This window comes from Stigmatopora argus, chromosome 9 (assembly GCF_051989625.1).
Source record: "Stigmatopora argus isolate UIUO_Sarg chromosome 9, RoL_Sarg_1.0, whole genome shotgun sequence".
Classification (NCBI taxonomy): Eukaryota; Metazoa; Chordata; class Actinopteri; order Syngnathiformes; family Syngnathidae; genus Stigmatopora; species Stigmatopora argus.
The window spans coordinates 10789623-10811746 of record NC_135395.1 but is presented as its reverse complement, the minus strand read 5'-3'; the positions used below and the strand labels follow the sequence as shown (position 1 = coordinate 10811746).

Below are 22124 nucleotides of genomic sequence, written 5' to 3'. Positions count from 1 at the left end.
TGTTTCCCATTAATGCTTTTCGTAATCTGAATATTTCATATGTAGAAGTATTCGTAAGTAGAGGTACCAGTGTATTCTATTTTACATGAATAACCCTAATTAAAAAAATGTGATAAATTGAGTTAGCCTTGACACTCATTAGTAGAAGAGTTCTCTTATTTCTCTAAGAAAACAATGATTTTTTTTATCATGTCTTTTTGTTTGTTTTTTATAAGAGGAATAAGTGTTCATCTCCATGTTTACCATTTGTCTACTCTTTCTTGGCAGTCCATTTCGGGGGTGCAGCGTGAAGTCACCCGCCAGGCTCAGTCTCTCCTGTCATTTGAGCGCCTGCCCGAGGTCCACCTGCGGCGAGGCCGTCGCGGAGAGAAACCTTGGCTGTGGTTCTCGGCGGCGGCGTCCCCCGTGGGGCGTGCTGTCATGTTCGCCATCTACAAGGGTAGCGTGCACGCGCACACCCTCAACATGGCAGGCGAGGACTGCATCAAGGTGGCGAGCATCCTTAACAACGCCTTCTACCTGGAGGAGCTCCACTTCACGGTGGAGGGGCGGGACACGCACCACTTCGTCAAGCCGGGCCTGCCCGACGTCGACCTGGCCGCCCTGCACCTGACCAGCGGTCACAAGACGCTGGAAAACGGCGTCAACGTCACCGTGTCGCAGTCCACCACCGTCATGGACGGACGCACACGGCGCTTCGCCGACGTGGAGGTGCGCGCCGGAGCCCTGGCGTTGCACGTGCGCTACGGCGCCACCGTGGACGAAGAGAAGGCCCGCGTGGCCGAGCTGGCCCGGCAGCGGGCCTTGGCGGGCGCCTGGGCGCGCGAGCAGAGGCGTTTGCGAGACGGCGAGGAGGGCGGCCGGCCGTGGACGGAGGGCGAGAAGCGCCAGCTGCTCAGCGGGGGTAAGGTGCTGGGCTACGATGGGTACTACGCCCTCTCCGCCGAGCAGTACCCCGAGCTGGCGGACAGTGCCGACAACATCCACTTTCTGAGGCAAAATGAGATCGGGAAGAGGTAACAAAACGTTACGGGGACGTGACTGCTCCTGTTTTACGCCGCTCCCAAAAGGTTGGGACCGTGGACTCTTTATTTTCGGATAAACCTCCAAATGCACTACCATAACGAACCCGTTTGTCACTGCAGATACGTTCCGGACCTGCCTGCAATTGAGTGGTCCCTTGACTTATGGGCTCAATTCAATTTGTGATGAGGCTCATGACTCCATTTTTTTTTGCAGTGGATCCCTTCATATTTGCAGCTCGGAACCTGAGGCCATGTTAACTGATTTTTTTTGTTCTTTATTTTGTGGGCTTGGTTTAGTATCTGTATTTTTACAACAAAAATACTAAAGCTATACTCTTAAGAAGAAATTGAATCAATCTTCCCCACCGCAAAGTGATTTGATGGTACGTAGATTCATCATTTTTATCGAAAAGTTGTCCAAATTATCTAACAGTAAATATTATATTATATCTCTAGAAGGCAGCTGATTATCAAAAAAAAAGAAATTTGCAAGCACCAGATTTTGCTTTGTAAAACTATGATACAGTTACATAGTATTTAGTGCCACACGTATCGGTACTGAATGGATGAATGTTCGTTCATTCGTTCTCAGCCCTCCTTCTTCAAATGTATTGGACATCTAGTGCTGTACATTGCAGCCAATGTGGTAAAAAAAGGACATTTCTTCTTTTTCTCATCAGGATGAACCCTGCTACATTCGTTAATAAGTTAAGCTATGTCTGCTCAAGCCATGATAGCCATTTCTTTACATTCCAGTATGCAGTACTTTAGTTTAAAATATTTTTTCCCTAAGAACTTGTGTACAGTATCGGTGCAAAACTAATAATGACTGCTTATCTATTGTTTTTCACTTCCATACAGTTTATTTGAAGCTCACCGCTCGGATGAATGAACCCACAACAACTTGTGGCTCCCAAACCCCCCCAAGTTGCACAACTGATTAGTCAAGGTACCAGAATAGGTCAATTTGAGTTTTCGGCAGCAGACAAAATCCAATATCCTGAACTTTTTGTGAGTTGTGTATGTTCCTGATGGATGTTTTTGTAAACAATCAATCAATAGAAGAAAATGAATCAAACAGATAACCGCAATGCTGTGCATTGTGATCCCAAAAAAGGACTTTGAAAGTCACCGAGCCTTAACACGGGCAATTACAGGTCAGTTCCTCTGTAGCACAAAAAGCCTTCTGGACTCTCGAGAGGAGCAATAGTGAAGGAAATGACCTTTTTTTTCTTTTCTTTTCTTTTTTTTCCTTTTTTTTAAGGCCCGTGCACCAGGTGATTGTACGTAGGCCCTCTCAAAATCATTAAATGGATGTCAGGCTTTATGGGGAATGTCCTAACATGCCTGAAAACCTTCATTTTTTTTGCATATCCTTGTGAGAATCTTTGTATCTAAGGGGTCCCCAACACAACTCATTAACGCCCTGTGGAAAGTTTAAGGAAAAAAAAAACACCCAGACACCATTTCACCATTCCAGAAGAAAATGATGAATGTGAAAAGGTTTGAAGAAACCACACCTAAAATTAAACAGGTAAGCCATTTTTTTTCTTAGGCTACAATTTTATGGGCAAATTCTAAGTTTGATTATGATGTGGAAGACTTTTGAAAAGTTATTAAATTTCTGGCTTTCTTTTTCCAAGCGGCTATTATGGGTACATTTTCAGGGCTTGTGTGTGCCATGTCATGTGGGCGGAGCATGGCGTGAATGTTTGAAAATGGGTTTGCGGGGGCCCATTTATCGCTACTTGTGGCTTCAATGATGTTTTAACGTTGTTCTTTTTCCTCGTCGTTAGTTTGTTTTCACAATGTCCGGCTTCACTGTAGTTATTGTATGACCAGGAAATGTTTACATAGTGCGCACTCATGTCTAGGGGGGCCACGTTACAGTATATGTCATCAACGGGCAGAGCAAATGTTAGTTTCCGAATCACGCCGAAAAAAAACGAGAAAAAAAAAACCTGTATATGACATTTAGCACTTGTAAACGCCAACATGTGTTTGATGCTTTGAGAAAAAAAAACTGTTTCCATGATTAAATACCAAGTGTTTATTGTGGGCGAGGTGAAAAAGGGAGAAAGGACTCAAATGGACTCCTCGGGGACCCCAGGGGCACCCGCTTTTGTTAATGGTCAAACTACCAGTAATTTATGTTTGTGTTTATACATAACTAATAAAGTACAGATTTTGGATGGTTCCTCAGCATGTTTCTCCTGATCGACATTAAGATCCCTATGTTGTTTTAAAAGGCTTGCGCAGTTTTATATAGATTAGAGGTCAATAACTAATTACCCTATTTATCAAATTAGTCATTTTGTGACATTTTAACAAAAAAAATCATGGGACATATAAACAAGAAATATTGTGCAATCTTCGTGGTGCTCTGTGAACACAAACAGATATTATTTTATCAAAAATAAATACATTTTAAAATAGAAGGGGAAAAAAATATATATTTTTGCCTGTTTTCTGTCATTTTTCAGACCAAAACAGCAACTCCACTTTAGGTTTCCATCCAGCCTGATGTCATGCATTTGCAACTGTGTCTATACATGCATTAAGCATATTAGTTCAAGTCAATTTCATGTTTACGAGGCATACTGCCATCTGACCCGCCCGCCTGTCAACTAAATATTTTATGCTTTCTCTGGCAATATTTCATGAAGGCAGCTCACGTAAATATGTTCACCTAATTCTTGCATAGAAGAGCCAGCTCAAATCAACCTTTCTATTTCTGCTATGTACTGTTTTGATCTCCCACGTTGACACGTTCGAAGGCGTAAGATAGCGTTTTAATTTACTTATATAATTATTTTATATCATTTATTTTACCCGTATATCTATTTTCAATTCATTGTACCCTCTCTCTCTCTCAGACTGCCTTCAGGGACCTTCAAGTTTATTCATCTGACTGGACTGGACATGAAATGCTTCTGCGTCAATACAGTCAAACTTGGGTAAGCTACATGACTCTTTACTGACCTCTAAAGGCACAATGTCTGACTACTTTAACAATTTGTTTTTTGTTTTAATTTGCTCGAATTCCCAAGCAGTGAGTTGGAGGGAAGTTGACTAATAATGTGACACTTAGAATTGGGTTATAATATTTTGAACGTGCTATCGAACCAGTCAGCCGCCCCAAAAACGGAGCAGTAAACCTAAACGTAACAACAACAAAAAAAACCTGCAAGAAAACATAGTCAACTAAAGAATTTCGAGTTTTACTCCAAACTATTATACCGAACCACCACCACCACACTCCTAAAATCCAAATGTCACCATGCTTTTAACACACATTGGCATCTTCTTGTCGAGTTGAAATCCTGCAGCTATTGTTGTCCTTATGTATAGGAATAGTTTAGAGACCCCTACTGTAGCCTCATTCGAAATCTAGAAATAGGACCATCATTATTGTGCCCACCTCCACGCATTTTATATGCCGTCAAACCTCAGGTATCGAGTTGCCTTACTTAATTTGATCCTGGAACATAATTTCCTGTGGCTTGGGTTTTGAAAGTCAATCAACTTGAAAGCAATGGAGCTTTTTCCCACCCTAGCGCCCTCTGAGCAGACCTGCAAACTGGAGTATACGGCATGTTAATTGGCAAGTTGTCCGAGAACCCACCCCCTCCCCGGCACTGGCACTGTCAGGTTAAATAAAGGCGCCATCAAAGGGGAGTTCCAGCCGCAGCCCCATGCTGAGACGGGGGCGGCCTTGGCCCAACCATACGCAACTAACTTCAAAGACCGGCCACATCACAGAACCTCCCTTGGCTTCCCGCTGCGCCACCACTTCCATACGTTGTCGGTACGCACGCGCGGCTGAGAGGTAACCATATTGAGCAGGAATGTGCCGATGAGGGAAATAAGGACTCCGATGTTTTTCATTCGGACACAGACCTCCACCAAGGTCAAAACATACATTTAAAGGTCCAGATGTGCAATCGTTCTTTTGCCCCTGCCAGGCAAAAGGGATTGGACATCTAGGTTTCGTGTGCGGTCGTTTGGTCGCCGGTCTTTTGGTCGCCGGTCTTTTGGTCGCGGTCTTTTGGTCGCCCGGACCCAAACAACGGGCGACCAAAAGACCGGTGACCAAAAGACCGGCTACCAAAAGACCGGCGACAAAACAAGATAAAACAACACGGTCTACGTCTACGCATCAATAAAAGCCAACAATGGCCCTGAGCAGTTTCAATGAGCCGACGTGTGAGTGTATAAGATTTTGTATGTACCGGAGTTGTCCCCTTAGGAAGGGACATCAGTCAGGGTCTTAACAAGTTTTCCAACAAAACACAAAAAAAGTACAATAAATTTGGAGCTTTTCTTTAGCCTAATAATTAATAGGGCATTGAGTATGACTAAATAATAATTCACAGTTTGTATTTAGGGAATTTGAGCAACGATTTAAATGGTAATTATCAATAACCTTCCGGGCGACCAGAAGACCGGCGACCGAACGACCGAGTACCTCTAGGTTTGTCACTGGGACTGAAAAATCAGGATTCACAGCCACTCGTCCCAGTTTAAAGGAATTAGATGTCTGTTGTTATCTTTTTTTTGGTGTACTTACAAATCACTTCCTATTCAGTTTGGCTCACTTCTATATTTCTGGGGGGATTTCTGTGTCAATTCCCGTTGATTTTGTTATTTTATTTCTATTTATAAATTGAACTGGGCGGGTTCAAAAACAATGTTCGCACTTTTGAGGTCTAATCAGGAAGCAAGATCTGACTCAGTTCCAGAGGAGAAACACATGTTCAAGTCAGATAAATAATATTGAATATGAAATACTAAGCATTTTGCTTCGCTAGATTTATTCTCCTCTTTATCATGATTTAAGGAAGCATTTATTTAGTAAACGGTCTGAAATAGCTGTATATTTGTATGAAATGTCAGATGAAGAGACATGAAAAACATTCTATAAATACACTTTTCAAGGGAGTTTTTGTTTGTTTGCTTTATTAACGTAATCCCAGGAAGACCTGGCCCTTTGTTGTTTTAGCCGAACGAGGTCAGCTTGCACGCAAAGAGCAATGGAAGGTTCCTCTTTTTTCTTCCTCTCTTGTAATGAGTCTGAGAGAGAGCCTGCATGCAGGTGGGACACGTGGCAGCTCTCCGGGGCTATCAGTGTCCTCACGAAAGGCCAAACTAGGTTTACGCGATCTGATCGCCCTCGTCCCCGTTTCCAAAGAGCTTCTTGTCATCCCGCCCTTCATGCTTCCAATCAGCTGTTCAAAGGAGGTCTCCGGCCTGGAATTTATAACAATGCCAGTGAATTGACTGAGGAGTCTTGGACAGTCGGAAGGCGTTTGAAGCTGTCCGTTTTGTCCCCCTAATGGTCACCATTAGTTGCACTGTCAACGTGTTTCAGATCAAAATACTGCACTCGTGTCTAGACAAACGTGACCATTTAGAGGCCATGTCGTTGTGGACAAAATATTAACCGCATGGCAAATATTTACCAACGAGTCCAGCAACCCAAAAAGACAGGATTGTGGCAAATCGTCACGCTTTCTATGGCTTCCGTGACCCCATAGAAATCAATGAATTGAATGTGCAAAGTTTGCTCTTTCACATCACTTGTATGTTTTCTGCCAGTCATTGGCGTTCTCGTGAGGTGTGCCATCACTTTAATAAAAAAATAGTATAGAAATGCCCTTAAAATAATTCTTTCCAAATTATAATTTTATAAAGACTCAGTGAGCACTTTGTAAACAATTCGCCAAAAAAAGGATGTTTAGTGCCACACTAAATTCACAACATTTTGACATTTAGGAAATTAATTAATCAGCAACTATAACTTTTTTTCATCAAAACATTTCTTTCGCAAAATGCGAATCATTCCGAAACATGTTACCTTTTCCCTGTTTTTATCCTACGACATTGTTTTTCTAAGGTTACTCATGATTTCTTAATAGTCCAGCATTTCACATCTTTTCTCCGCCCAAATGACCTCACAATGACTTCTAACTTAATTCCGGTCACATGTTTTTTTTTCTCCATATAGTACTATTATGACTTTGTCTTTCTTGTGATCTTATTCATCTCATTTTCTTTCCATTCTTGCAAGCTTTCACTTTTCAAACAAAGTTCACGCGTTCCTCGTGTATTTTTTTCCTTCTGATTATTGTTATGATGGCTTTCTGTGATGGCACCTTTTACCCGGTCAAACAAAGTCCAATAATTCACGGTGGGGCCCACGGTAAATAAAGCAGAGGCGTGTGGCGTGACGACAGGTGTCCTCATCTCTGATTGGGTGACACTTAGCTTTAAATACAGGAAATTCACAGAGCAGGATTTAGTACATTTGAACATTTTCATGCGAAGGATCTTGTTTGCTGCATTCTGTTTGGACAAGTCATGAGCGGATGTCCTTATTTTGAGAAGAGGCATTTGTATGTTTCGTATGACTGCAGCAAATTTGAATGTAATATTCAATGACTTCTTTGGTTTGATTTGTTCCCAGGTTATTTCGAAATCAGCCTCAGGAGCCAAAGGAAGAGCACGATGTCGCTCAGGCGGGCATCAATAAGGCCAGTAAAGGAGGGGTCATCTATGGAGATTACCTCAAGGTATAAAAGAACCACTAGTAACATGGTATTGTTAGAAATATTCTAAAGTCATGAGTGTGACTATATTAAAAAATAAGTAAAGAGAGGACTCATAATGAATTAATATTAATGTATTATATTTTAATCTGATAGCAATATTTGTTCCAAAAAAATAGTTTTTCATTTGATAAAAGGGATACAATTGTTTGCAGTTAATTCAAGACAAAACAGCAACAACAACAAAAGAAATAGGTTGAGCAAAATTTAAAAGATCTAAAGTTAGGGCGAGTCAATCATTTTAAGACTAATTTTAAAGGGCTATTAAATAACTGAAATTGAAAATCTATCCATAAATGATTCAATAAATGATCATTTGAGAGGATGCATGTACACATGAACCCATATATGTTTTATTTCTGTTGATTTTAGATGAAATTTGATCAGTTTACTCTATTTCTGTAACCATCAGCTAAACTAGTATGTGCATCACGTTGCCTTGTTGTTTAAAGGAACACATGCCACAATTAAAATTGAGTTAATTAAATGACTTGGTCAAATCATTTTAAATGAATGCCACTTATAGTTCTAAGAGGTTTTTTTCCCTTCTCCACTCAAAGCTGGATCAAATCGTGACAGCACAGGTGTTGCAGAGCGAGCTGAAGGGAAACAAAATTCACGACGAGCATCTCTTTATTGTCACGCATCAAGGTAAAATGGCCGTCGAGTTTGGACAGCTGAGTGATTGTCTGCTTCAATTTGGTGGGAGGGTTCCAATGAAAAGGATTTAGAGTTTGTTCATCGTCACGTTCGAAACGACTGGCTACATATAACAACATGAAGTCTAAACAAACCTTGTGTCTCTTGTTTCGTTGAAGCTTATGAGCTGTGGTTCAAACAAATTCTGTTTGAGCTGGATTCCGTCCGTGAGATCTTCATTAGTGGACACGTAAGTCACATTTGTTAACTTTGGTTGTTATTCCATCTGATCGATTCTATTACCCGTGCCAATATGGTACAAAAATGACATGATCTGAAATGAGAATGATAGATGTTCCATCGCATGGAGTCCAATCTTTTTGTTGTTGTCATGTACGTGCACTAGACTTTGTGGGTCTCCTGTTGAAGGACATGCCTGGCAAAATTCATGCATTAAATGAAATAAGTTTTGGAGGGTTGGATATTCACCCAAAAACCTTGGGGCAAAAAGCTCTATCAAATGTTTTCTCCATGCAGGTGCGAGATGAACGCAATATGCTCAAAGTCAACAATCGCATCCACAGAATCGTGGTCATCCTCAGGCTACTGGTAGAACAGTTCACCATCCTTGAGACCATGACAGCCTTGGACTTTTATGAATTCAGGTTTGACCAATGGAATGAATTCCTCCATCTCTGGTCTGTCTGCACCATGTGCTTATTTTTTTCTCACTGATTTGCCGATAGGGAATATCTGTCTCCGGCTTCTGGCTTTCAAAGTCTTCAGTTCCGACTCTTGGAGAATAAAATCGGAGTCCCCCACAACATGAGAGTTCCGTACAACAGACAACACTATCGTGACATTTTCAAAGGTCAGGACGGCGAGTTGCTGCTCGCCACCGAACAGGAGTCCTCACTTTTGAAACTGGTCGAGGTAAAGAAAATGATTTTATATGTATTTATTGTCATATTAATCTGATATATATATTTTTCTTTTAATTCCATATTACTCCATACTCAAAGTAACTGCAACCATAGTTTAGTCAGATAGTCTGAAATACTATATTTTGGATTGTGTTTGTCTAAAGGAGTGGCTTGAGAGAACTCCTGGCCTGGAAACAGATGGTTTCAACTTCTGGGAAAGTCTGGAAATCAACATCTTTAACGGTCTACGTACGGAAGAGCAGAACATTGAAGTAAGTGTTATCATGAAAAATCAAGTTGAATTGAAAGTGGATTTAAACGCATGTTATGACGTTTGTGTTCTGCAGCAAATGTCCGACTCTGAGGACAAAGAGGAGATGATGGCTGAGCTGCTGAAACAAAAGGAACTTTTCACATCCTTGTTTGACATCAAGCGTCATGATCACCTCGTCAGTAAAGGTCAGAAAAAAATCCTGAATGAAATTATATCTCATACGTTTGAAGAAAATTGTAAGTTGTAGCTCAATGACGGTAATTTTCCTTCAAAGGTGAAAGGCGGCTCTCTTACAAAGCTCTACAAGGTGCTCTAATGATCTACTTCTACAGGTAATGCCTATGTATAGACTTTTTTTAAATGTTATTTACCTCTAATAGTGATACTAGAGTAGTGTGGTAATTGCTGTGTCGATGTTATTTGTGTGTGTGTGTCAAACTAGGGAGGAGCCTCGGTTCCAAGTTCCTTTCCAGCTGCTCACCTCCCTAATGGACATTGACATGCTCATGACAAAATGGAGATGTAAGTACGCCAATAGCACACATCAATATATGATGGAATGGTTGGCATTAGGCCTCACCACAAGTTTTCTCGACTAAAAGTTAGTCGGAAACTTGGAGGAAGCTCCCCAGGTCCAGCTTGACATATTTTCACCCTCCTCTGCCCTGGTGCTTGTGTATCAATTATTGACAGCTTTTGACTTTTGTTCTCTCCATTGTTGTTGTAGACAATCATGTATGCATGGTGCACCGGATGATTGGCAGCAAGGCAGGCACAGGGGGCTCGTCTGGATACCATTACCTGAGATCCACTGTCAGGTATTCTACGAGTGTGTGTTTGTGTGTGTGTGGTTCAAGCCTGAATTGTAGAGATTCATTGCAACATTATTGAGCAAAAACTGTCTCCTGTTTGGGTTAACTTAGGTGTTATGTATTTTTATCAATATGTAGTCATCTCTCCTGCACCCATTCCAAGTTTCAGGTTTTTTCAGGATCCAATTGCTTTATCAATTGCCCAGAAATTTATGACAATCCATATAAAGTTGGTTTATATTCTAATAACAAAACTCAACTTTATTAGAGAAAAATTATAATGTAACACAATTATAATTTTAAATTAAAATAATAAAAAATAACTGCTGTTCCTGCCCTGGCCTCCTGGGTATTTAAGGTAACTGTTTTTTTAAAAAAAAAAAGCAATATTATATGCCTTTGAGCTGTTTAATATGACCCGTGTGTATTTGTCACTACATGTGTGTAAAAAAAAAAATGTTTTAATGTAAATTTCTACAGCATTTTTTTCTGGCCATGTTTCCAAAGAAAAAAAAGTTTTATGAATATTTTAATGCCCAATATGTTTATCTTTTGGTGATGCTTATGTTATATCGTAAGCTCTAAGTAGGGTGTCTGAATAAAATACACACCCCACAGGTGGTACAAATAATTGTTCCCCTAGAGTTATACTGTTTCTATGATCATAAGAAACCAGAATGCGAATCACTAACATTTTGCTGAATCCTCCCACCCTACTGGTAATCTTAACACCCCTGCATTATGATACCACGCCGTACAGGACAAAACTGGCTAGATTGTTTTATTTATTCTATCGTTCTATTTTTTCCACCTCCAGTGATCGCTACAAAGTCTTTGTGGACTTGTTCAACCTGGCCACGTTTCTAGTACCTCGCCACTGGGTACCCAAGTTGAACCCCAATGTTCACGCCTTCCTTTACACGGCTGAATGCTGCGACAGCTCTTACTGCAGCAGCGAGGACTCGGACTAGCTCAGAAAAAGACCAAAATAAGGAGAGGAAAATCACATCCACACTCAAAAAGACTGATATGCCTAACTTGTTCTTTTTTCCAAAAGACCACTTTGTCATCCATAAGACACACCATCTACTCAGTATTACGTGGCGATCCCGCGAGGATGTAAATATAATTATAACATATAATGAAAAATATGATGCTTAGCATCTAAAACTATTTGCACAGATGGGAATTAAGAAAATGTGAAGTGTACAATATCTTGTTTCATATAATCTCTATTTGCAGACCTGTATCATTTTTGTATTTAAAGAGAAGTGTTTGTTGTACATAGCATCAGGGTGTATATTACGGCTGTTTTTTTTGGTGCTTAAATAAAGCCCACCATTAAATCCCTTATAAAGTGATTTATTTGCATGATGTCAAACAGACACAGCCGCCACAGAATCCGCAATGCCTGGCAACACACCGGGTAAAGAGAATATTAATGTCGATCCCACAGGGCTCAGTGAAAATTATGCTAAGGAGATCCATCATGAAAACGGATATGGATGGTAAAAATAAATAAATAAACAATATTTTCACTCACCGCAAAGGTTACCGCCGATTTTGACGTAAGCATAACCCTCGCTTCCCCAGTCTGTGCCCCAGGAATTTTGCACAATCCAGAATGGTATTACTCCTAATGAAAAACAACAAATACGTAGTACAGTCAATATTTCCAGAGTAAAGAGGAAAAAACTTGGCATGAGAAAGATTGCATAATCACTGTGAGGAAATATTGATATTTAAAAAGCAATGTATTATCCCAACACAATAAGTCAAAACAAAGCCTTTTGGATACTTTGGCCTTAATGACAAATCCAGACACCCCTATTTTGGTTATATCAATAGCCCCCCCTCTCTTCTTACCATACACTCTTTAACATTTAATCATTTTCCTTAAATGCCACAGAACTATTTCAACATTCTAACAGACACAGTGTGGCCCCCTTACTCGTAGACCAAAGCATTGCACTTGCAAGCCTTACATAACACTTTGATGAAATAACAGCACCTTGATGTTGCAACATTGTCAACATCCAAAGAGGCCAACAAAATAGTAGCTATGATAGGACAAATCGATTTTTACCTAGAACTCTGGGGAGAAGATTCTGTTTATGATATCTATCTTGGATTTTTTTTTAAAACCCTTTGGGAGTGTTAACTGGCATACCGGTGGCATCATATCCCACCACGAGCACGGCGTGGTTGGGCCAATGACTTGAGCAGTGGTGCTGGATGATTCCTCCCAAATAGTCCTGCCAACTGACTGCATCCACGATGGCGGAGAGAGGACCTCGCGCCACCAGCTCCGCCTTCATTGCCTCTTCCTGACCGCTAGGTAGAGCAGAAAAGTGGAAATAACATTACTCTTGCTGGAAGAAGTAGCCATTGTGGGAATATTTGGCAAAGCAGAGCTCGACTAGAGCCGTCAATAGCAGCCAATGAGTTGACAAGCAAATGGGAAATTTCTAATGCATGTATTTTACACATGGATGTATTTTATTTTTTTATGTGACCTCAAAGCCAATCCCACTGCAACAAATGTTGACCTCTGACTTTTTAAGACATGTGCGCTACTGATTGATCAATATCTGTGTTGATACAGCAAACATCACGTGTCCTGGACCCGCCCCTGTCCTTGAACTTTTCTGATTTTCTTGTCAACTCGTAAATAATGGGGGTGTTAATTTTTAAGCTTTTATTGCTTTCACGTTGCAGGTAAAATGGCTTTTTTCACCTGAAATTGTAAGCAGTGAAGTTCCTCACGGTGACGCCTTCTTGAGGGTGGGAGAAGAACTGGCACATCCCGTTCTTGGCCTGGTACGGGTACTCTGACTGGGGCACCAGTTTCACCCTGGTCTGCAGGATGAAAGCATGATATGAGGTCTGTTCTTTTATTTGTGTGTTGAATTATTAGATTATCATCAGATGGATTATTAGATTTCCTGGACCTTTTTGGTTCTTGGGACTTTTTTGTCAGTCTACTCATAACAGACATTTATTCATCTTTCTTAACGCTTACTCTCAGCTGGATTGGGGTGCTAAACCGTGTGCGGTCGATTGGTCGCCGGTCTTTTGGTCGCCCGGACCGCGACAACGGGCGACCAAGAGACCGGCGACCAAAAGACCGGCGACAAAACAAGGTAAAACAACACAGTCTACGCATCAATAAAAGCCAACAATGGCCATGAGCAGTTTCACTGAGCCGACGTGTGAGTGTATAAGAGTTTGTATGTACATGAGTTGTCCCTTTAAGAAGGTACGTCAGTCAGGGTCTTAACAAGTTCTCCAACAAAAAACAATAAAAGTCCGGGAAATTTGGAGCTTTTCTTTAGCCTAATAATTACTAGGGCATTAACTATGACTAAATAGTAATTCACAGTTTGTATTTAGGGAATTCGAGCAACGATTTAAATGGTAATTATCAATAACCTTCCGGGCGACCAAAAGACCGGCGACCAATCGACCGTGTACCGTGCTAAACCCTATCTCAGCAGAGTGAAGGGAAAAGGTGGCGTACACTGTGAATTGGTTGCCAACTATAAAATGTCTTTTTTTTTAAGGTTCAAAGTACCAAAAAAATAATGGGCCCACAATGGCCCAAAAACTTCCTCTTCCTCTAAGTTTTAGGGCACATATTTCTTTTTGGACTGAAACCGCTTTCGGGGTCAGATTTTCATTTTTAATGTATTTATTTTTTTCCCAAAAGTTCAAAGCACCGTTTGTAGCCAGCGAAGCGCTTTGGTCGGCGATCCTCCACTGCAGCCTCCATTTGGAAAACAGCAATCGACGACTTGCTGCACGCTGAGCTCCTCCAGCGGCGCTCCCGCTATGGCGCTGGCCGCTTGCACGGCGCCGACCACGCTAAATGCCCAGCAGCTACCGCACTGCAAAAGATGAATTATCGGGAAAAGCTAAGGTTCAAACCCCTCAGGGAGGTATTAATCCAAATCCTGTCGTAAAAGTCCATCCTTGCCAGTGGAGATACATTTCTTTTCCAAAATTAGCCACTTGGTGACTTTGTAAAGGACAGGAGGACAAAAAGACTTCATTTTAATGCACGAGGCAGTCTGTAGAGGCCGGCGCCACCCTGCTGGTCAAATAATTGCCCTAATTTATCTTTTAAAAGCAAGCCATTATCAGGCGCACTGCACTTATTTGATAGACGTGCAATCATCTTGAAAGAACTCCCGACAGCCTCAAGAACCCTCTTTAAAGACTTTTAAAGATCTGACTCGACAGGGGTGATTTTACTGGACCATTTGCTGACACAAAGTGTGTTATTTTACTGATTAATAAAAGCCAATATTTCTGAATTTGGCTCTTTTAACAGGCTTGGCGTCAGAGCACCTATACGTACTTCTACCTTCCAAAATCGCTACAATAGAAATGTAAAATCCACCAAACTGCCCCGTTGAAATAAATGTTCATTATAGGAAACTGTAAGAAGGACAAAAAAATCTTAAAATTGTCAAAGTTAAAAATAATATTACATTTGATGATGATGTGGTAGTACATCATCGTATTGCTGCTGTCCAACATAAAAAAAATGCCTTTTCATTTCTTACTCAATGACAAGAAGTGTTATTTATTTATTTTAGTTAGGGGTTTTTTTTCAGGCTAAAAATAACACCTCTCTGTGTTCCATCTTACCACTTGCTGGTCTTGGACTGGTGCCACCATCGCTTGGTCCCTCCAGTCAAATTTGGCCGGCAGCTCTTTTAAATCTGCACCGAGGAACGGCGGAGCGCGCTCAGAGCTTGCTCGCAGGTACAAATCTGCCGTGAACATAAAAAAAACACAATGTTCTGTGAGCTGGAAAGCATTTAAAACAAGTCAAACTCAAATTGATTCCCTTTTAAATTCAGATCATATTTTCCATGAAAGGATGTTCTATTTTTGCATGTCAGTCTGAGTCACCTCATTTTAACTATCTGCCCATACCGAATTCTTATCCAATACCTCAAAAATGTGGGGAAAAAAGCATATCCAAATGTCCAATGAGTTACTTAAAAATCTAAATAAATAAATACATTTCAAAAATATCTTTTTTTTTTACCAGATTGCAATCTTCTGAAAATGATTCCAGATTTCCAAATCACTTTATTGGATGAGGGACATCTCTAGTAATTGTTGGTGCACATGCAATGGAGAAGTATTCCAGATTATCCTACCTCGGAATTCCTTGGGTGAGAGGGAGGAGAAACTGTTCATCCCATACTTGGCAGACTCAGGTTGAGTGGAAAAAGAGTTCAGGTACACGTGACGCGCTGTAGCACCCTGAGTTGTGCCAAAAACAAAATATCTATTACCGAATATATTTTGTGAAGGTGAGTTTTAATTGTTTCTTAATTTAGCCTGAAATAATTGGCTTTTGACAAACCCAGTCTTCCAGCAATTCTTGTAAAAGTTGTTTATCTTCGGATATTTATTTTTCATTTCTTTTACATGAAATTGTACAAAAAATGACAGCAAACCATTGTTTTGACTCAATTCCATGACAGAAAAGGCTTAATATGATGCCTTTGGCCCATCTACAAAAAAATCTACACGGAATTCAATGTCAGAATAACAGAATAAACTGCAAAGTTGGGCTGCTAGTCTGCTATCTATAGCCTTTCTTTTATATATTGTTTCGGTGTGACCGTATTATCATCCTGTCAACATGAACTAGCACACTATCAAAGCACGAGAAAGCCAGGCATGACCGTCAAGTCTGGTTGTGACATCACAACCAGAATTGCTGAGAAAACAAGGAAGCATCTTTGATGCTGAGCTGAATATGTAATATTTATGAAATGGTAAAAAGCAGCCGGCTGCTGTAAACAAACCACTAGGCACACCTGCCCAATGGAAACTGATGATAGTCATAGGATTCGAGATGAACATCAATGATACGTTTGAGGTAGTGGGCGTGGTTATTTCTCACCTGAAAACAGTGATTGAAGTGCTCAAATTGTTCTTTGCCCTCATACATGAGGCAGCAACGACCATCCGATGGAATAAAATCAGGCAGTGCCTCGTTCAAATGCTTCGATCGCGCGTTCCAGCTTTCCTTTTTGCAACAAAGTGGGGCGACAACGACGACGACGAAAACGGTCGCCATGGTAACCGTGCAGTAGCCCACCTTCATATTGGCTCCAGGAAAGTTCTCGCGTCGACATTGAGAAATATGCCGGTGATCATATTTTATTTTGCATGGAGCATTGTTTTGATTCGCAAACGTTCCTGTTCTGGGGGATTTTGGACGACGTTTCGCCAACCTGGCAGCAGTTGCGAAAGCGGAAGTAGAACATCCCGAAAAAGAAACCTTTGAAAGATTGGGCCATGCTGCAATTCACACAACTACCACATGAGGGAAGCAAAAAGAACAAAGCGTATTCCGGATGGCAAGCATTTCGCTTGAGAATTCAAACATATAGTATATTTTTTTCATCTCATCTCGTTTTCTGAACCGCTTTATCCTCATTAGGGTCACGGGAGGTGCTGGAGCGAGTCCCAGCTGTCTCCCGGGCAAAAGGTGGGAGACACCCTGAATCCCTAGGGGCAATTTAGAGTGTCCAATCAGCCTACCATCCATGTTTTTGGAATGTGGGAGGAAACTGGAGTACCCAGAGGAAACCCACGCAGGCCCGAGGAGAACTTTTAAATTCCACACAGATGGAAATGACCTGGAGTTGAACCCAGGACCCCAGAGCTGTGAGGCTGACACACTAACCACCCGCGTCACCGGGCCACCTTTGATGGTGATTTGGAATCGAAATACATCGTGAAGGTAATAATTCAAAATTTGATATTGGTTTCATTATCACATGTTTAAAATGTCTTTTGGTTCAATCATTAGGCTTTTTTTTCAGACTTTGTTTGAAACACTAACAAGCCTAGCAAAAACAAGTAATTGCAGTAGTGTATTTGATTGTTTTAATGTCATGAAATTGTAGCACTTTGGAAATCTGTCTACAGTAGAAAAAGATATACCAATATATAATTAATTAAGGCTTTTTTTCTGGAACAAGACCATGTATATTAAGGCTTTTATTTGTTGGAAAAGAATAACAATGAATAGTAAGGCTTTTACATAAAAAAAATACCATATATATATAGTAAGGCTTTTTTCTTTAAATATGACCATGAATACTACTGATTCGTTTTTTTAAAAAAAGAATTGAGCCACTGGAGGGCGACAACTTTTTTTCTTCCTGCTATTAACTTCCTGTTTCCAATCTAACTCGATACATAAATAGTTTAAAACAATTAATATTAAATAAAATTGGGCGTTTTTTGTGAATAATAGTTTACTACTGCACGTTGTTATGAAAACAATGTCTATTTTCGTGTCTATTTTTAATATGCATAATTAAGGCTAGAGTTCAAATGCCCGCCTCCAACTTTCAAAATGGTGGATAGCATGTTGACTGCAGAGCAACTCAGAAGTGACGGTTTACCGAAGAAAGACCTGACAAACTGCTTACAGGACAATGCGGCGCATTCGGTACGTTGTCATTTGAGGATTACGAACTCTCAGTTCTCATTTTAAGAGTGCATTTGACGGGATCGTGCTTTGTTCGCGTTATGTAGCTCCACGTGGATGGAAACTGAAAAATGTTTGCATACCATGTGGCTACATTGCGTTACCCATAGCTCTTTATGTTTTAAAAGAAATCGTTCCATTGTGTGTTTCAGTTCCTCAACGAGCAGAGACTGCTGGGAAACATCAAGAATGTGTCCAAAACGACCAAAAAGAAGCAGCTTGTCGACGCCATAACGAGCTGTCAGCAAAGTGAGTCATTTTTTTTAAATACGTAGTTTCTAGTTTCTCTATCAGTGTAACAATTCAATGTCAGCGTTCAGTATTCAAGGCATTGCTCAATTAGCTTGTTTTTGATTACGATATATTCAAATTTTTAATGAAATTATTTTTAATAGCAAGAAGGTGTGTGGGTAATTCACACACCCACACAAGTACAATGAATAAACGTTACACTTATGGAATATATACATTTCCCCTTTCATTTCTTGAAGGAAGATCTCAGGGCTTGGAGCTATTCATTTTTGGTTTTAAATGTGGTTTTGACAAAACCTAAGTGATACATTCATTCAACAGTGGTGCAGGGGTCATTTTTGACTCAAGTTTTAACATGGTAAAATATGTTTAAGGAGAAAAACGGAAGCGAATACTTTTTGGGATATTAAAAAAAAGAATTGTTTTGAAATGATTGACTGAAACTCATCCAGGATGAACTAACACAGGAAATGAATGTGGGTCAATTGTGCATCGGAATGGTTAAATAATCATGCTGTCATGTTTTGCAGAGGTTTAAAGCCACGAACACGGTGAAAGCTGTCAAAATCGATGAAGACCAAAAAGTTGAGGCAGAATTTCTGGATGAGGTAGGACCCAAATGTTTCAGGCTATTTTATTATAATGTGTACTAAACCTACTCATTTTGTATCTTGCTTCTTTTCAAGGTCCACCCAAGTTTACCAAATCAATGCAAGGAAAAAAGGTGACTGTGAGCTGCTGGTATCCGGGGACATTGGAGGATGGCAGTCTTTGACACCAACATCCCCTCAGGTACTCATAATTATAGAGCTGGGGTCTCCAACTCTGCTCCTTGAGGGCCCCTATCCAGTATGTTATCCATATCTCCCACATCTGAATCAAATGATCAACTCATAAGCAGCTTGATCATAATGATTTGATTTGGAGGACATGGAAAATGAACTGGATAGGGGCCCTTGAGGACTGCAGTTAGTGACCTGGCATATTTCTTTTTTTTTTTCCCCTCTTGGGGTTTTAATGTTGCTTGCCTTTTTCAGTGGGAGATGACACCATGGGAAGACCTGATGACAAGTGTCCTTTTATTGTTGGTAAAACCTGATTTAGTGGTTTATTTTTTGGATGTTGGACTTAGTCTATTGTACCTTAACTTTTTTTTTCTTCCAGAATACTATCCAGTGCAAAAGATATTCTTCATCAATGGATGGAAGAATCACCTCATCTTTAAATGCTGGATGGCTAATGGGATTTTATCTCAACCCCTTTTTTGTGGAAAAATAAAGACCTTGAAATGTACCCATGTCTTCATAACTAGCAAAAGAATGCAAGTAACATGACATTTTAGTGCTTTTATTAAAAGAAATACATTTGCACACTTAGGAATTATCACATTGAAGTATAGATTGGCCAGTCTTCACCTGTAGACAAACAAAATTTTTTAGAAACACAGCCTTGGAAACATTAAAAAAAAAAACCAAAAAACACTTAAACATAATACTTAGGCAAAAAAAACTTTTTTTAAATTATAAAAGACTTAGAAAATTTACAACAAAACACTTAGAACATAAACACCAAAAAATTAAAGGAAAAAAAAAGACCATTGAGGGTCTGGGGTCTTTTTTCTCCAAGTGTTTTAACAAAGACAAATGACACTCAAATCTCTTTTATTAAAATTTCTGATTGGGAAAAAAACATGAAATCCTCCTTACCTTAGGGGTCAGGAGTTCACCTATAAAATAAGAGGGGGTTAGTAAATTGCAGCTTTAGTCAAAACAATGAGATTGGAATGTTTTGAATTAGATATTCTACAATAAATTAACCTCTCAGAAGACTGCCAGCAGAGTTCAGAGATGATGCATCATCTTCAAGTGGGCAACCTGGGAAGATCACCTGGTCGTCTGGACCTGGTACCTGCATATGAAATAAGAGGGGGTTAGTAAATTGCAACTTTAGTCAAAACAATGAGATTGGAATGCTTTGACTTGGATATTCTATAATAAATAAACCTCTCAGAAGACTGCCAGCAGAGTTCAGTGACGATGCATCATCTTCAAGTGGGCAACCTGGGAAGATCACCTGGTCCTCCAGAGTCTGGACATGGACCTGGTGCCTGCATATAAAATAAGAGGGGGTTAGTAAATTGCAACTTTAGTCAAAACAATGAGATTGGAATGTTTTGACTTGGATATTCTACAATAAATTAACCTCTCAGAAGACTGCCAGCAGAGTTCAGAGACGATGCATCATCTTCAAGTGGGCAACCTGGGAAGATCACCTGGTCCTCCAGAGTCTGGACATGGACCTGGTGCCTGCATATAAAATAAGAGGGGGGGGGTTAATACATTGCAACTTTAGTAAATAAAATAATGTGAGATTAGAATGTTTTGACTTGGATATTCTACAATAAATTAACCTCTCGGAAGACTGCCAGTAGATTTCAGAGACGATGCATCATCTTCAAGTGGGCAACCTGGGAAGATCACATGGACCTGGTGCGTGCAAAAAAAAAAAGCAAAAGTTTTCATATACAGAGACTGGAGATTCAACAGATAGGTTTAGGTGTTTTTTTTTGGAACAAGTTTTACCTTGATTAATCTCAAGGGTGTGCATAGTTCTGGGCACACACGGGGATAGCTGCATCTTGATTTAACCAAACTATTTGGGAGTTGCCAAACAATTATTACAGGAAAGAGAAATCTTACAATAAAAGATCAAGATAAAGAATGAAAATAAGTTATTGAGTGATCCATGCTAATTTCCCCTTTCCAGACAAAGCGATTACATATACAGACAGACGTTAAAAGCTAGGAAAAAGTTGGCTTAACAATTTATATATAAATGATTTTTTAAATAGAATTACAAATCGGAAAAGGGCGTTTAGTACTCGCAGTGAAAACTATCATTACATACACCACACCAGGAACTAAATTGTGCCTGGATGTCATTGTTAAGTGAGCCTTCATCTGACAAACTGTCCGTTGATATCTCGGCTTTGTTTGATAAAATTAAAAGTCTTTCCCCACGGCTCAATAATGGAGAGAAAACGGACGAAATACCTTTCAAGTCAAATGGAAAGCGTCTTCGTGACGCTAATGCTAAAATGGCTAGTAACATGCTGCACACAGCCAGTGGGGAGATGTCGGCGTTGTGTTCAATCTGGCATTAAACTAAAAGATTTGGTGGCGTTTTTTGCTCAATGGATTCCTAAAAAATCCCCTGGTCGCATGATAAAACTGCAGTTAGGCCAATAAATTGGTCTTGGGCTTACCGGGCTTACCTGGCTTGCCTCGTTTGAGTGCTAGTCGCTCGACCGTCTGCATGAGAATGGCTGCTCCAAGGGACGCGGTGCTGCGCATGTGCATAATTTACGCACCTGCGTCGTCAATAGGCGTAACCACGCCCACATTGTCCCGCCATATTGAACAGGGAAAAGATGGTGGCTTGCTTACAGCGCTCCACGAAATGGTTTGTCCTCCCAACTCAATACCTATGTTTTGAAGATGACGTAGATTTAAAGAAATACAAGCCTTACATGGTAATTAAAAAAAGACTTACTATACATGGTCATTTAAAACAGCCTTACTATAACCTGGTCATTTAAAAAAAGTCTTACTATACATGGTCATTTAAAAAAAGAATTACTCTACAAGGCCATTTTTTAAAAAGCCTTACTATACATGGTCATTTGAAAAAAAAAAAGTCTTAATATACATGGTCTTTTTTAAAAGAAAAAAAGTCTTAATATACATGGTCTTTTTTTAAAAGAAAAAAAGCCTTAGAGTACATGGTCATTAAAAAAAGCCTTACTATACATGGTCTTTTTAAAAGAAAATCCTTACTATACAGCACAGGTGTCAAAGTGCCGGCCCGGGGGCCAAATCTGGCTCGCCACATCATTTTGTGCGGCCCGAGAAAGTAAATCATGAGTTTCTATTTTAGGATCAAATTCAAATTATGATAGATGTACATTACATTTCCTTATTTTTCCCTTTTTAAAATCAATCATTGCAATTTTTCAATCCATTTCTTTCTTTTGTGTTTTTAGTTCAAAAAGCATTTTGTA

At 40.0% G+C, this 22124-nt stretch overlaps 3 protein-coding genes and 2 long non-coding RNA genes across 13 annotated transcripts in view; 3 read left to right on the top strand and 2 right to left on the bottom strand.

Moving 5' to 3' along the window:
* Positions 1 to 3221, top strand: part of LOC144081931 (teneurin-3) — a 147752-nt gene extending 144531 nt beyond the window's left edge. For all 4 annotated transcript variants that reach the window (XM_077608514.1, XM_077608511.1, XM_077608512.1 and 1 more), the window contains one exon: positions 268 to 3221. In XM_077608514.1, the coding sequence (XP_077464640.1) occupies positions 268 to 1020 (753 nt within the window). In that variant the 3' untranslated portion in view covers positions 1021 to 3221. The remainder of the gene's footprint in view (positions 1 to 267) is intronic.
* tdo2a (tryptophan 2,3-dioxygenase a) lies at positions 2392 to 15881 on the top strand. Of its 5 annotated transcripts, none has more exons than XR_013303067.1 (14): positions 7276 to 7420; positions 7492 to 7597; positions 8194 to 8284; positions 8452 to 8522; positions 8810 to 8937; positions 9019 to 9205; positions 9360 to 9467; positions 9543 to 9654; positions 9744 to 9801; positions 9912 to 9991; positions 10197 to 10287; positions 13000 to 13165; positions 13991 to 15051; positions 15371 to 15881. XR_013303067.1 is itself a non-coding variant. In XM_077608516.1 (13 exons), the coding sequence occupies exons 2-13, from the start codon at positions 3948 to 3950 to the stop codon at positions 11250 to 11252; spliced, it is 1221 nt and encodes a 406-aa protein (XP_077464642.1). In that variant the 5' UTR covers positions 2392 to 2559; positions 3902 to 3947; the 3' UTR covers positions 11253 to 11630. The 5 variants fall into 5 exon arrangements, 2 of the variants coding, with proteins under 2 accessions (XP_077464642.1, XP_077464641.1); XR_013303068.1 differs by adding an exon at positions 15150 to 15186 and having other exon boundaries at positions 13000 to 15051; XM_077608516.1 differs by lacking the exons at positions 7276 to 7420; positions 13000 to 13165; positions 13991 to 15051; positions 15371 to 15881 and adding exons at positions 2392 to 2559; positions 3902 to 3982; positions 11099 to 11630.
* On the bottom strand, positions 6062 to 16552 carry ctso (cathepsin O). 2 transcript variants are annotated; one of them, XM_077608519.1, is made up of 8 exons: positions 16211 to 16552; positions 15456 to 15561; positions 14935 to 15059; positions 14001 to 14168; positions 13019 to 13140; positions 12452 to 12615; positions 11825 to 11917; positions 6062 to 6275 (listed from the first exon to the last, which is right to left on the bottom strand). In XM_077608519.1, the coding sequence occupies exons 1-8, from the start codon at positions 16412 to 16414 to the stop codon at positions 6250 to 6252; spliced, it is 1008 nt and encodes a 335-aa protein (XP_077464645.1). In that variant the 5' UTR covers positions 16415 to 16552; the 3' UTR covers positions 6062 to 6249. The 2 variants fall into 2 exon arrangements, with proteins under 2 accessions (XP_077464645.1, XP_077464644.1); XM_077608518.1 differs by lacking the exon at positions 6062 to 6275 and adding an exon at positions 11487 to 11692.
* An 846-nt stretch (positions 16553 to 17398) lies between these two features.
* Positions 17399 to 19124, top strand: LOC144081935 (uncharacterized). The gene is made up of 5 exons (XR_013303069.1): positions 17399 to 17773; positions 17965 to 18061; positions 18595 to 18672; positions 18751 to 18856; positions 19102 to 19124. It is a non-coding gene; the product is annotated as an uncharacterized LOC144081935 (long non-coding RNA).
* A 271-nt stretch (positions 19125 to 19395) lies between these two features.
* On the bottom strand, positions 19396 to 20555 carry LOC144081930 (uncharacterized). The gene is made up of 4 exons (XR_013303065.1): positions 20545 to 20555; positions 20267 to 20342; positions 19771 to 19790; positions 19396 to 19479 (listed from the first exon to the last, which is right to left on the bottom strand). It is a non-coding gene; the product is annotated as an uncharacterized LOC144081930 (long non-coding RNA).
* Positions 20556 to 22124: the final 1569 nt, after the last annotated feature.